Source organism: Rhipicephalus sanguineus, chromosome 2 (assembly GCF_013339695.2).
Source record: "Rhipicephalus sanguineus isolate Rsan-2018 chromosome 2, BIME_Rsan_1.4, whole genome shotgun sequence".
Classification (NCBI taxonomy): domain Eukaryota; kingdom Metazoa; phylum Arthropoda; class Arachnida; order Ixodida; family Ixodidae; genus Rhipicephalus; species Rhipicephalus sanguineus.
Window position 1 is genome coordinate 17,803,409 of NC_051177.1, and position 16,060 is coordinate 17,819,468.

General features: G+C 43.3%; 1 protein-coding gene across 1 annotated transcript in view; it reads left to right on the forward strand.

The window, feature by feature from the left end:
• The window catches only part of LOC119382467 (cytochrome P450 2C20-like), a 28,530-nt gene extending 21,215 nt beyond the window's left edge, over positions 1-7,315 (forward strand). Inside the window, 5 exon segments of the mRNA XM_037650174.2 lie at positions 3,278-3,396; positions 4,163-4,421; positions 5,266-5,393; positions 5,396-5,455; positions 7,125-7,315. Of these exon segments, the coding sequence (XP_037506102.2) occupies positions 3,278-3,396; positions 4,163-4,421; positions 5,266-5,393; positions 5,396-5,455; positions 7,125-7,300 (742 nt within the window). The 3' untranslated portion in view covers positions 7,301-7,315.
• Positions 7,316-16,060: the final 8,745 nt, after the last annotated feature.

Genomic DNA, 16,060 nt, shown 5'->3' on the forward strand with positions numbered 1-16,060 from the left:
GAAAATCGGTTTGTGGGTGGGGGGGTTCGAAACCCACCACCGTCAAGAAATTTTATTCTGTTTTGTACATCTATTTCTCTGTCGCGATTCTGCTAACTTGAGAGGCAGACGGAGGGACGGGCAAGTATTTTGTTGAGTCTGTCTAGAAATGCTTGCGCACTTAAAGCAATTTGTTGCCTGTGGAAAACGAACCCATATATTCCGCGTTGATTTTTGGTTCAATTATTAATGGTGACAATTTGTTCTTTTTCAATTTCCTTTTCCTTTATCCCATAACTACAACAAGTTATAATTTACAAATAACGGCCCCTGCTTTCCTTAGCGTCATAATCTGTTGCCTTCATATGGTAGCGTCACAATGAAGGATTGTAGCTTTTAATTGATAAGGCAATTACAGTAGATATTAATACGTTTTAATAATAGCATATATGTAACCAGTGGCGTATCAACTTGTTCGGCAGTGCGGGGGCAAGCTTCCGTCACCGTGTCGGCCGTGCCCATATATATATATATATATATATGGGTCATTCCACGCCAAACGAACTAGCCATTTTGGCAACCATCTAAAATGTGATCGAAAAAAATTGTACTTATTTCCTGCCTGAAAACAGTAAATTACTAGAATATTTCAGAGAGAAAAAAAATTTGTGGTCACGTGGGAGCCTTCCGAATTTCGCAGAATGTGGTCTCAGTGAGGTTTGTTCAAAACTTAATTCGGAGAGTATCCTTTCGTGTTTCAATGCCAAGTTTGGTTTACATACTACGCAAGAGCGTCTGCGTAACGTGTTCCAATCTCAGTTATATTACTGCATATTGTTTGCCATATACGCCTCCACAAATTTTGTCAAAGTGTTCTATGTTTGCACTTTTTCCCTTGTAATATTGCGCTATGTATGAATATCCCAGTAATATTACTTACTCCACGGAACGTATATTTTGCGATAAAAATATTTTTAGACTACTGAAGTCTGCAAATCTTACCAGAAAAGAATCACGAATTTGCGAAAATCTTCATTTAGGGCCATATTGAGACGCAATTTACACAACGTGGTGCTCCAATTAAAAATCAGCTTTATACTCAGTCGAAATAAAATAATTAGTTCTTCTTATATGGTAACTTTTAACATTATAATTTTAGTTTTATGGAAGAAAATAAGTTTTGAAGTTTCCCATTGACGTCAATGGGCAAGTTTGAAGATTTTCGCAAATTTGTGATTTTTTCTTCTAAGATTTGCAAACTTCAGTGGTCTAAACATATTCCCGGTAGTATAGAATTTGCATCATTCAATGAAATTTCGTTAATGCCTAATAGCCGCTCGCTAATAATAGCGTTTTCTTACTTTCTTACTTGCACGTATTTAAGTTTGCGTAACTCAGCAGTGTTTCTTCGTGGTCGAAACAATACCTGAATTGACAGCCGGGCTAGTTCGTCTTGATTCATCTTGAAGTTGACTTGTACAGACCAAAATACAACTGGGACGGCAAAAAAATGCTCATACGCACAGTGCTGACTCGCAAGTGAGCTTATTGCATACGATAAAAACGCCAACGCGTACACGCACGCGCAAGAGACATTGCTTAAAAAGTAAATAAAAGACAGAAAACAAAAGGTACCCCAATATGTTTACGGCTTGTGCTGTGACTTTGAGGTATTCCTCTCCCTACCGCTTAAGAAAATGGACGGTTGATTGGGTCACTTCGTGCTGTTTTTGTTAATGTGGTGGGCCTCTATTATGACTTTTTTTGCTCATGTCTCTGCGGCTGCTCTGTCACTGTATCATAAAATGGCAGCTTGGGCTGGTGCTTCGTGCAATGTGCATCTATAGGTTTTGATAATCGACAATTATTTTCGCAATTTTTCTGGTGTTCTCATAATATCACATTCGCGCAATTTCTAATTTGTCTGATATAAGTATTGTCGAACGGCAGAACGACCTGGCAGACTACATAAACACGAGCGCGTGCACATTCGCATTTACGTCGTATGCAAAAAAAACTCTAATTTGAGAGTTTTGCGCTGTCCATGTGTGCTTCTTTGCTGTCCGAGTTCTATTTTGCACTGTACAAGTAAATTCAAGATGAAACAATACGACCTTAGTTTTAACAACGCAATTTTCAGTGGTTTCGAGTAACACAAGTTATACCAATCCGGACCTGATTAGCTCTTTTTTTTAAGTTTGTATTTAAATGCCCCGCAGAAGATAAGCTGGCATATTCTGCATGGATTATAACTTTAGCATTGTTATCAATGCTCGATATCTCGTCAGTGAAAATTATAAGCAGAAAGTATCGTAAAATGCTTAAGCCCCGGGGAACGCCACATTTAATCTGTTTTTCATTTGAGCATTCCATCTGCAAACTTCACAGCCTCTGTTCGGCGTTGCAAACACGATGAGTATGAACAATCTGCTATGTCTCTAATACCTGAAATTCTCACTTTGTAAACAAAACAAGTGGATGACAAAGCAAAGCGCTTCGCATAAGTCTTCAGAATAAGCTGTGTGTCATTTTTTCCCTGTAGGAGCCCTTTAAAAGAAAGTCTTTCTGAGGAAGAAGCTCAGTTTCAGTCGATGTATTTTTAGCCAGTCGATTACTCGTCCGGGCTGGTCAAGCTTCGAGGCAAGATTGAAAGCTGGGCTTCTCAATGTGCGCGAGTCCACTGCCTTGTTTATCACCTTGACATAAGCCGCTGCGATCGCTGCAAGCTACCATATAATAAGGGCGACGCAGGTTAATCGGAGACTAAAGAAGATACCTTGTTTAGCTCTCCTGGCTCAACCCAACTAAAACGCTCAACACTACTGCACGCTCATCAACTCACAGCAGCTTGGATATGGAGCAGCGGCGATGCTATTGGTTTTCAAAAAAGAAAATTAATTTCCTTAAACAGGAATAGCATTTGATCGGTCCATAAAGCGTTTACTGGTTACCACCCGTATTTGCGTCACCGACGATGCAAGTTTCAGGCCAGGCAGAACAAAATTAAAGCGTGATAGAGTGAGTACTCTATCACTTACTCTATAACTTTAGAGCGTCCCTGCTCAGCAGTGGGGGAGGGGGGGGGGAATCGCCGCTCCTCTAACTTTTCTCAGTGTGTGTGTGTGTAAAGGGGGGGGGGGGCTAGCACGCCCTTGCCTCCCCCCCCCCCCCCCCCGGTAGATACGGCTATGGATGTAACGACTTTCACGAAATATATCTGCGACATAAAGCATTGCTGTGTTCTTTTCCATTTATTTTATTTACTATATTGGCTCGGTCCCGTTTGAAATTTCTCCAGACGCGAAATACGAGAACATGAAGCAACTTTGGACGAGCACAGCGATAGGGACTTCATTGACGCCTACCTGAAGAAAATAAGAGAGAATATGGGGGCCAACGGAAGCTCCAGCTTTCAGAGTGAGTATAAAAATGCTTATCTGTTTTATAGTTTCTTTTTTCTGAGTGGCATCGAGAAATAGATGTTTCTGAACAACAACAAAAAAAGTAAAACTGACTGAAGACAGATTTCTAGTACTCCAGTACAACAGACTGGAAAATCATGTCAGTAATTCCTGAAGAGTGCACTTTTTACGTGTCTGCGGTAAATATTCGATAAAAGAAGTAGGCGTTTCTTTTTTTTTTTTCGGTAATGAGTTCTTGTCTTTTATTTCGACCGGCTCATATCTGACAACATACTTTAAAAACAAAAAAAAAGTACCTGTTGCGATTTCTGCTGAGTCCTGACTTGTCACACATACACAAACTCTCTTTAAAGATACACGTAAACTTTGTTTTGGAGAGCTGCGCCTGCCACTGCACTTCGAAGAGAATATAATGATCTCCAGAGAGAGCTAACGTGTATCCGGAAAGAAAATTATATATGTGACAAGTCAGGACTCTTCAAAAGGAGTAAAAATGCTTCTTGTAGTGCACGTCACCGAAGCAGCACGTAATTTTACATTTGCTTTTTCTTTTTCTTTTAGTGATAGATCACCGTTTCCGTTAACTGTCCATAAAAATCTCATGGGCTTGTTTCGGTTACTGTCGACTTTCTTTGGTGTAGCGGTGGGCCGAACAGTAATCGAAGTTTTCTGTAATGGGTTATCTCTTTTCGTTTATCATTTGACGACACAGTTCTGTCGGTTATAAAGTTGTGACGCGCTCTTTTCGCCCTTGTTCGCAGCGAATTCCTTGATTGGGAACATCTTCAGCTTCTTCGTAGCCGGTTCGAGCACCGTTAAAGAGACGCTGCAATGGCACCTGCTAGTGTGCGCTGACAAGCCTGACTTCGTGCAGAGGAGGATACAGGAAGAGATCGACAAAGTGATTGGCCGCGAGAGGGCACCGTCGTGGGCTGACCACACAGCTATGCCTTTCACCGTGGCTGTTCTTCGGGAAGTCTACCGATGGCGTACAGTCGCACCACTCGGTATTCCAAGACTGTACGTAACAAACCGACCAAACATTAGTTAAATTAGCTGAACGAGAAGAAAACGTTAACATATGAAAGCAGTGCTGCAGAAGGCGCCATTCTCTTTTACCAAGAAGCGTAACGACCACAACTCTCAGTTATAAAAATTTTGCCTCTGATTTGTAGCTTAATGATGCTAGAATCAGGCTTTGCGTTAGGAGCTCCCAATGTAAAAGCATGGAAAGCCCAGAATGAAACTTAGGTCGCGTATCATGTTAGCTGGCATAATGCGGAAAGTACTTCACAGCATACGTCTTCATACACAGCCTAATTAACCGGAGCATTTGCCGTCAGTCGAAAACGGCCTCCTATATGGACTGCGCCTCAATTCCACACCCCCTGCCTTAGCTGTGAAACTTGTTCTGACCTGTTTAGTCGAACTCAATGCTCTTTGCACACTCATCGTTTCGCTGGTGACCACCGCATGTTGTACACACCGGCCTTCCCACCGCAGACCTTCGTTTATATTTATATTTTGTGTCGTTTTGATTGTTAATGTCATGACCGTAAGGTTACTTAAAGCAAGAAATCACATTTTCTTGCTTTAAGCAAGAAATAAAGAAATAAACTATAAATACACACGCGAGATTCATATATGATTCAGCATTTTCCACCTAGATACTGCATAGCGTTATCGCAGCAACAATAATGGCAGAATTTGTCAAGGCCAGCAAGCGCACAGGGATGTCTCTTTCCCGGATTAGGTTTTTCCGCCTATTATAATGATGGCTCGCGAAGTATGACCACATCGTGCTTGAGTGCGTAAATACTGCTTTAAAAAGCCGAAAACGTCTTTTATTTTTTTGCCTTTATAGAGCTGGCGAGAACGTTGTCTTCAAAAACCACTTCATTCCGAAAGGAACCACCGTGATCGCTAATCTCCGGGCAGTACACATGAACCCCAAGCACTGGAAAAATCCAGAAGAGTTCAACCCACTGCGTTTTTGAAGGAAGGTTGTTCGGAATTGCTTCCAAAGCCAGATCAACTCATTCCATTTTCAATTGGTAAGTGTTAATCGCATATAACACACGTGTTGAGCACGTTTTGAAGCTGTCCGTGCTTGCTATATACGCGGAGTGGCTGTCGTTGTGCCTATTTTATAGAGATGCTGCAGGACGGAAGTATTGATATTACTTTACACATATGAATAGATTAGTGCACGTGTAATTTAATTACCTACCGTGCAAGCTTCCCTAACACATTAACAATAAAGTACACTTTAATAAAATTGAAGCACAGTCGTTATAAGGAAGCCAGGAAGTTAGCGTAGCAAGGCTCAGGCAGTTTTACTGAGCCAATGTCGCCAAGATAAGGAAAAGAACTTCGAAATTATTAACATCATATAGACATTCAGGCATACTAAATCTACAGCGCGCAATTAAAATTTTAACTTCCCCCTCTTTTCTTTCTAATAAAGAACCTATGATTGCGATATAAAACACAATGGAATTCTCAAATAATATTTCATCATTCCAAACGGATTTGTTGTTTCCCTTTACTGTCCCTTTAAGATGAAACACGGCTTCATTGAATTGATATATTGATTGCGCTCTCCTGCATGCGTGCAGGGCAACGTAAGGCTGAGATGAAACCTTGCCACCTGCTAACCATTAAGTTTATTGCATCGACTACCTGCCGAAATCGCTTAGAAGGTCAGGTGTGGCGCTGCGCAACTATAGAGGACGTGGATTCAATTTCCGGCCGCGGCGGCCGCATTTGGATGCGCGTTAAATGCAAAAAATACCCGTGTACACGCTAAAGAATCGCAGGTGGTCGAAATTAATACGGAGTCCCTCACTCTAAGGCATGCCTCATTATCGTATCGTGGTTATCGCACCTAAGACCCGAGTATTTACTTTTTTTTTATAGCATCAAACTACCTAGCCAGAAATGCTGCCTCGAGAGTGCAACGCGTCTTCGATCACTCGTACTACATACTTTTGAGACTAACTTGAAGCGCAGTGTTTGGCCGTACCACCGTACATGACATAAGAATAAGGACGAGCACTTGCATATGTGATATAAATGGCCAAAAAAATTAAAGCTCCGTCTTTGGAGTGATCCCGCATCTGAAATTCTTAGTGCATCTCAAACTTTTACCGCTTAATTTATACGGATCCTTTAAACAAGTTCGTGATTTAGAACCAGTGATAGACAAAAGAAGATATGTATTCCTTTCTTTATTATTTTTCCGAAGGATTTTTGGTATACGTGTAAAACATTGGCACGATGTCTTGCCCCCCCCCCCCCCCTCTTTATTCAAGAGACGAAATTTAAGTTACTTTGTCGCGATACAGGCTTCATCTTGTAGCCCGGATTTACCCAGTATCAACGAATTGCTTCTCAAAATTTAATAATCGGCGCAATGCAGCCGTTTATTAAAGTCATTATTCATTTAGCTCCGTTAGAGACGAAAATCCATCTCTTTAGTAAAGACTAAAGCCTAGAACAGTTGTCTTCTCATTCCGCTAGCGCTTTTCTCACCGGTCCTTTTTTTTTTTCGTCTTATGATGCGCTGCCAGGTATGACAAAGACCGAAGAAAACGAAAGACAACACAGGGTGTTGTCTTTCGTTTCCTTCGGTCCTTGTCATACCTGGCCACGAATAACAAGATGAAGTCGCACCAACTAGCCCCCGTTGCAGCCTTATCAGGTCCTTTTTCATCGTTTCAGGAAAGAGAATGTGTCCTGGAGAAACGATGGCTACCGTGGAAATCTTCTTATACCTGACAACCATATTGCAGAAGTTCAACGTTCTGCCTGAGGAAAATCGTGAAGTCAATCTTTCGGCGGAAGCTACACCTATAAGCCAGGCGCAAAGACAGAAGCTTCGATTTCTGCCTCGTTAATGTTCAAGAGCAAGCAAATTCAGCCTCCCATGCATAGACAGATTTCTAAAACATCTGACATTGTGATGCTGTCGCTATATCACAAGCTGCATTACAAACGGGAAACGGGGGGGGGGGGGGTAATCACTTGTCACTAACAATGGATCCAGTGCTCGCGCTAGCGGTAGAAGCGCCACCTCGAAACATTTGCTACGAACTGCTGGCATAGAACTATGGCCTCCGTAATTTGAAAACGCGCCCAGCTCGCGACATCTCGGGGGCCATGCGTGCAAAGCTCAGCGGAGGTTTTCTTAGCTGCCGATAGATGGACACACAATGTCAGTTTCTGGTAGAGTTACTGTATATACAGTAACGGTGTTGTCGAACTGTAGTAGCTATCGATCTCCTAAGTTGCGGTATGCGAAAGATAATTATCACCAAAACTTGCAGCATCAAGGACGACGAGAGAAGAACCTACACTTCATTATTCATCAAATGAATTCCAGCAATGTGCGCCTGAGTTCGAAGGCTAGCACGCAGAAAGCAAAAGTTGCATCCGCGTCGATTTTCCATCCCAGAAGACAGAATTAGTTTATTTCTGACTCAATAGTAGAAATAGATATGCAATTAGCAAACCGCCATTTTTATTTTATACTTGTCGCATCAAATATTAAAAGGAAAAATATTTGGCAGTGCTCAACAACATGCATCAACTGCCCATAACGGGCTGGATCTGAAGTAGCTATTTTCTCAGCTTGTTGAATAAATTATGAATTGAAAAAGCACTTGCCAGTGAATATGTTTAGTGCATGCCCCAGCTTACTTTTCTGCGCGCCTGTCACCTCGTTTGAGTGACTCCAACAGCTTTAATACATCAAGTGCGTTTTGACAACCTTACGAGTGTATGAATCCTGCTATTTGATTAAAAAGATCATTTCGGCGTATCAAATTCAGCGGTGGACGAGCGCTTAGCTATCTCCCGCCAATATGGGACGCTATGTTATAACGGTTCGGAGAGCTAAATGGTTCGCTCGCCCTCGCGTGATTGGCGAGAATTGTAAGCAGCGCGCGATTCTGGCCAATCACGGGAGGGCAAGCTAACAGGTTCAATCGGTTCGATCTCCGGATCAGCGCCCCTGGTGCCATTCAAGTGCTCGCCACAAAGGCGCGGGAGACTGGAGAGGAAAAAGGCAACGCAATACTAAGCGTGCAGGTATGCGCCTGTTGTCCTTGCAAGAGGAAGTCGTGGGCGAGGGTATACTGAACTCGCCCGCTTGGGCTCGTTGCGCCCTTTATTATTATATTATTATTATTATTATTATTATTATTATTATTATTATTATTATTATTATTATTATTATTATTATTATTATTATTATTATTATTATTATTTCGAAAATACGTACGGTGGCGTAGTTGGATGCTCATGGCGATGGGTGACGGCAGGCACACCGGCGATTAGGAGGTGTGATCGCTGCACATTTACAAATAATGGCGCGTTGTGCTATTTGATGCTCTGAACGAGGAGCTCGAGTTTCACATTTACGGCGTATGAAAGCACGGTTTCACGTGCACGTCAGCGTATAACCTGTCCGACATGCTCCGGCAGGTTTAGTGGCTACGCTTCTCGCAGTGAAGAGACGGATATATATCGGCAGCACGAAAACGAAAAGAGATGCTCACGTATGCATTCTCAGAGCAGCATTACCGCAGCAGGTCTGTTTCCGATAAGATTTATTTATTACTCAGCGACACTGCATGATACCGAGCCTATAAAAAATTTCTCGCCGAACACGCGCTGTCATAAATGCAACTCGTGTTTTAAATCTTGCAAGTACAGTTTTCTAGGGGGGGTTTTATGTATGTAAGTGTTGTCGTGATGCAATACGTGAGGACTATTCGTAGCAATATGATTTCAGCTGTGTGGGAAGATTGCTCGTTTTTTTCTGTCCTGCGACTTTTCCAAGAAGGGTAGTCTGTGGCGATACACGTACTTGTCTAAGTAAGGTTTAACCGAAGTATTTGTGGCGCAAGTGAAAACAAGGAATGAAAAACGAGGGAAGAAAGGATAGGGCGCCAGTCTTTCAACTAGTTTATTGTCCGCTTGGACGTCGGCTTGGACGTTGGCTTGGAAACTTGGTTTAACACATAGGTATCTTGGTACGATTGAAAAAAGGGCAACATCGGCCGCATGACGCTCGACTTTAACAGAGAAGATGTTTAAGCCGGCCGTAAAAACTTTGGTGTCCGCAGAAAACCACCGATGAGCATGCGCCACAGGAATTGGGCAAGCCCCACTACCGAGTACAGCAGGTGCGAGCGTTAAGCGAAAACTCTGCTCGGCTAATTGGAGCTCATGAAACACCTGAAAGAGAGAGAGAGAAAGCGATAGAAAGACAAAGGCATAGTAAGAGAGATAAAGATATAGAAAGAAACAGAAACGAAAAAGAGATAGAAAAACAGAGAACAAGAGAGAGAGAAGCAGGGAGGGAGAGAGAGAAAGAAAGGGAAGATAGAGAAATAAAGATAGAAAGAGCGAGAAATAGAAATAAATAGATAAACAAAGAAAGAAAGAAATAGAAAGCAACAGGTACAGGAGACAGATGCAAGAAACAGAGAGGGAGAGAAAGAAAGAAAGAAAAAAGAGAGAACAAGGAAGGCCACCCAGCTCTGCTCTTCCTTCACCACTATTGCGAAGCTGCCATCATTTTCTTTTCTTTTTTTTTCAAAATGCTCATATGATACGCGCGCGACTAACATTACACACTAAATTGCGTTAGTGTGTTCTCACCATTTCTGTTTAATGTTATCTCGTTGTCACTTGCAGTTATGCCAGCGCTGCCTGTGAAATTTCTCTTCTCTCGTAAGGCGCTTATGCTCGCTAGCATTTGAATGCGTTGGTTATAGGAAGGGATTTAGAGTAACCAAAACATTTTCAAGTTTAACTACACATGGTTTGCAACGTGCCCTTATTATGAACAAATATAAACTTACTGCAATGTAAAGTTATTTAGCGACACTGCTACTGACTGCGTAAAATGGCCTCACGATATGTTAAGCATATGGAAATGATACATTTTACAAAGCGATTTTATGCATTTGACGCATGCACACTGATCTTACGCTTATTCATCAACGTTTACGCCACATTTTTGCAACGTTCGGTCTCGGTGACATTTTTAGTTATGCCAGGCCGGACGGGTTAAATTTCGTGTCACTGGTAAAACACACTCACAACATTCCGGAGCAGTTAAATATGTGGTTCATTTCACAATCCTAAGTCAAGCAAAGGATTTTTAGCTTTTCTTCAACATCACTCACAGCATTCACATTTTTTGCTACTGTCGCAAATATAAACGCGGTGGCTTGCTTAGTTCACCGAGAATCCCACTTATAACCTCGTATAATGAATAAAAATAAAATGCGAGTGTTTAGCAATTATTTGCACTGTTTCCTAATTAAGCCAAAAGAGTGCATGACAATTTCGCCCCACATTATATGGTGAAGTGCAACGCTCTCCGACTCCCCTTCCCCATTCTCAGCGAGTGCGTGCCTTGTATAGTTGCTTCAGGACTTTGAGAAACACTGCAGATAACAACAAACACTCTGTTACTCATGATTAAGTCATTTTCTACAAAGGCTCAAGTTACCTACAAAATATGCAAACAGGGCAGAAGTTCAGGAGAAGGAGAATGTTTGAAAAGATGAAAAATTCTGGAACAGAAGTGTCGCTGCAACCGACGTTTCGACAAGAGTACTTGCCTTCTGGGTTGAAGATAAGACCACTTGTCGAAACTTTGGCTCCAACGCCCCCTGTTCAAGGGTATTTCATCTATGCAAAAAAATGAAACAGTTATCGTTCGTCGCTCATAACATGACTCCTACTTGAAAGAAATATAAAGAACTTCCCTACTATGGTTTCCTTAATAGAGCAGGCAAGTCAACTGATACCTTGTACAAAGCATGAGAATTCGTAGAAGACGGGCATTAACTATTTTCAATGTCATGCAATTTGTTAACGCTCCATATGCATTCACCTAAGACGACTCGAAGGCGAAAGCCATCTTCTTTTTGTTCTCAGTCGATGTGTTGACCCTGCCCCGCCACCCTCTGAAAGCTTTCTGCACCTAATGTGGGTTTTCACTGCCTCCGGGATAGGAGGCGCCTCGGTCGGGTTTGCATTGCCTCCGTGATCGGCCCACCTTTGATCAAGCAAGGATGTCATGCGATGACGTCATTATGTGGCGTCACAGTGACGTCATGATGACGTCACACATTTTGGTGCTCTGCAATGTCATGTTGACGTCATATAGTGACGTCATCAAGTGATGATTTCTTGCATCAATCGTGTCGACGCCGCCGACGCGGGACGCCGGTCAATTTTCGCGTTTGATGAGGCATCTAAGGCGTCTTAGTAACTATGATGGGCGAGTATGTCACGCGACTAAAAATCACGTAACATCACGTAACATCTAGTACGTTACTAAAATCATGTAACATGAGTAACAACTAGTCACGTGACTAAAAATCCAATACATGACGTAACATCTGTACACGTCACGGAAAATCACGTAACATCTAGGTACGAGTCTAAGATTACGTAATATCTAGTCACGCGACCAAAATCACGTGACGTCCCGTAACACGTAGTCACGTGACTAAAAATCACGTAGCATCGCATAACAACTAGTCACGTCACTAAAATCACGTAACGTCACGCAACATCTGGACACGTCACTAATATCATGTAGCAACGCAACTTGTACGTTACTAAACTCACGTAACATCCCGCAAAGACTAGCCATGTGACTATAATCACGTAACATTACGTAACAGCTAGTCACGCGACATGTTCCCGCCAAACCCACGTAAGAGCTACGGACGTGACTAAGATCGCGTAACATCACGTAACATCTAGCCATGTGACTAAAAATCGCGTAACGGCTAGTCACGCGACTAAGATCACGTAACAACTGGTCACGTGAGATGTTTCCGCCAAGAACCGCTTAACAGCTAGTCATGTGACTAAAATTACAACATCACGTAACAGCTAGCCATGTGACATGTGCCTAGTGTGGGGAACCGACCGAAACCGGAGAGGAATAGCCAAGCCTAGCAAAAAATTGCGATTACTAGCAAGAACTTAGAAGCTAGGTCGAACACGAGCTCCGCTGTTGGTTGCAGCCTTGCGCCGCTAGTGCAAGTCGCGCTTTTTTTTTTTTTTGTCACGAAGGCAACAATCGTGATCTCTATTAAAGCTTATTTTCTCTCTCGCCTTTTCTTGCTTTAACGCCAAGCGTCCGGCGCTTCGACGTTGCGAACAGCGTTCACACTACACTCTTAGACAAAAAGTTAGTAAAACAGTTAGTAAATGCATGCATTTACCGGTTTCGAGAGTATTTTACTACCTTCGTGGCATCTCTTTACTAGCCAGCAGCTAGTAAACAGACAGACAGACAACGAACTTTATTGGATCCTGAGGAGTTACTGACAGGACCCCCTAACGGGAGGTTGTTGTAACCGCTGGCTGCGCCCACGTAGAGGACAGAACGCCGTGACGCTCCGCCCTTTCCTGGGCCCTCTGGATAGCCTGGGCTTGCTTTCGGAGTGCCGTGCTTTTGATGGCCTCCTGCAATTCGGCTTCGCTGGAGAGAAGGGTTTTAGGAAACGCGGGACATCGCCACAGCATGTGAGCCATGGAACAAAAGGTTTCACTGCAGTCGGGGCAACCAGGGTCAACGTCCGAGTACATCTTACTGAGGATGCCCCGCTACGGGAAAGACCCCGTCTGCAACATTCTCGGAGTAGCTGACTGAGCTCTGCTGCGCTTCGGGTGAGGGAGAGGATAGACTCTCCTGCCAAGTTGGTAATGCTTAGTGACTTCATTAAATGTCAGAAGTGGATCATTCTGCTCAGTCCCTTCCTTCCCCTCCGGAGCCTCCAGACCGTCGCGGCGCGTGAGTTCTCGCGCACGATCGGGAGCCAGCTCGTTGAGGTTTGGGAAGCCCTCGAGAACGTTCTTCCCCATGTGTGCGGGGAACCAAGTGATAAAATAGCTTGTAAATTTTGCCTTTACTAACCAGGGAGACTTTCTTGATGCTTTTAATAGGTAACTCCCTCTGCCCTCACCCTGCTTGGACCTTTATAAGATCCGCAGTGTTGAATAAAGTACCAGGAAGACTTTCTTGGTGCTTTTACTAGGTAACTCCCTCTGCCCTCACCCTGCTTGGACCTGTATAAGATCCGCAGTGTTGAATAAAGTAAGAAAGAAACTACTAACCACCTAAGTTGCTAGATGCTTCGTAGATGCCGTAGTATATTATTCCGTAATTTTGACAGTGTTATGCAAAATTAGACAAAGTTTAATGTTCTTGATTATGTTAGAATAACAGTTTCGTGTTCCGCGATGGCACACATATATGCAAACATTAGGTTGCGGGATACTGAGCACAAAACACCAATCGTTCCTCTAATTCCATGACTGCTAACCGGTGCAAAGTGTGTTATCCCAAAGTACGCACATAAATAGCCGTCAAACTGTTGTTATAGTAGATGTAAAGAGAAATAGAAACCGGCTATAAATAAAAAAAATAAAGAGAAATAGAAAGTCGCGTAGGCGTGAAGTGTGTGCTCGTTTGTGGTGCCTTTCTGTGCGTTGTTGTGGTGTGAACTTACCATGGTAAGTACGTGAAGTAATTAGCGATTATTCATTTGGGTAACAGGACAATGCTGAGCGTTCCATTTTATAGCGAAGTGTATACTTCTCGTTGGTCTGAAAATCTCGGGGCGTCAGCACAAAACTCCTATTGGCCGCGAGATCGAGCGGAGTCGGCACCTAGCGGCGAGCGGACGAAACCCCGTGGTGTGGATGGCTCCTTGCGTCGTCTACTAGCCACACCGTGTTCGCATGTGTGCGTACGTCATGCGCGTCCTCAGATTACAACTTATTCCGTTGTGCTAGCACAGTATCAAATGCTTGTACGTATGCCTACACGACATACATAAGCATTTCTCCTTACGAGACTTGTATGTACTCTAATAAGTGAGTGCATGCGCGTGTTGGTATGGCGCTAGGTCTAACCATCGTACAGTCCATTCGCCAAAATCATATCAATGTGGGTACCACTTTGTGATACACATCACATAGTGCATTTGGCGTCGTCCTAAATGAAAGAAAAGCACTAAATGTCGAGGTGTGATTGCAGAATTTTAGCGACACCATCTCGTGAAGTGTTGGTGATCTGGAAATCCTTGTGATACCGCAAAGCATGAGCTAGAGTCTGCAGAGGCCGGTTAGCGGTAAAAAAGACTTGAAGCCACGCATTTCTATAGCAGCACGCGTATTTATGCAAACGGAAAAGCAGAGTACAAAGTTCTACTTCACCCAAATAAGCAAAAATACAGGCTCCCATTTTTGTAGCCGCTAGATCAAGAAGTAAATACTTAATTGGCTCAGTCGCGTAACACTATTTATATTGTGGTACAGGCAAATCACAATTGAAACATGTGCAAAGAAAGCAAGCTAAAACACGAATGTCACAGAAGGCCAGTACATCATTGATTGGTAGCCATTACGCTGCAGTGAACAAGCTTTACTCGCCGTCAATCGACTCAAGCCGCCTACGGCGAAGCGCCTCTGCGTACATTTGCATACGCGCCGCCGACCGCCTATCCACACAAATGCGGCGACGGTGCTGCCACCTATAGCCGGGTCTCGCGGCGAATAGCACGTATGTGCCGCAAAAATTGAGCAAATCCGTAGGGTGGTGTTAGCAATACCCATCACTCACCACAGACGCTCGCGTGCTCCTCTTCTAGCAGATGCGCGTGCTCCTTGCGTTTTTACCTAGGACGCCGAGGAAGGGCATTTGGACAGACAAGCCGACGAACGCAGTATAGCGAAGGAAAGAGCGAAACGAGCAAACACGTGCAACACTGCTAGCGTTTGCTGTAGACTCGTGCACAACTGCAACGCTACAACTAAATTTCGACCTCTGGGTATGTTGGGGCCCTATAACAATTAAATGCAAACGGCACATCTCTCTTTGCAATCAGGCATACAGCATAGAGCTCAGTATTCGTTTCACTAAAGAAAACCACAACACAAGCATCAAAACTGCATGATGGATGATAAGGCGCCTGTAAACGATGGGAACACCATCCCACATGTTCCCGGTAAAGTTTAGGTTGCAGCTGCTTTGCACTTCACACGAGGTCTTCGAATTACGTCAAACGGCCCTTCCCTTCTCCCCCCTGTTTTTTTCCGCTTTCATATATAAAAGAGATACCTGTCTAGCAACTCATTCAGTTCATTCTAAGACTGCCATTGGTAGAGCACGGAAATTAAAGACACCAGAAGAACAGCGTGAATACGATGCTCGACGAAAGGAACAAATTCGTCTTGCTGAAAATGGTCGCGGAGCTAATGAGGGTCTACCACAGCGACCACAAATTGATTACCACTACCATTATCCTAATGCAATAATAAAACAGCCCCCGCCCCCCCTCAATCAGCATGTGTGGTGTTTGAAAGAGCTTCGCTGAGCATTCACTTTTGCAGGGTGGGATAGCGGCAAATTGTTTTTTTAATTTAATCATATATTTTTGTGTAATAGAACCAACTTGGTATCAAAATGTACACGGCACATATCAATAAAATAGGCGTAAAGCTCTTGTTGGGTAATTGTAGTTCACTATTGTTACTACGGGTGGCAAGTGCGGTTACTAACAACATAGTAAAAAACCAACAGTTTGAGATGGTACTGTGGATTTCACTAACCT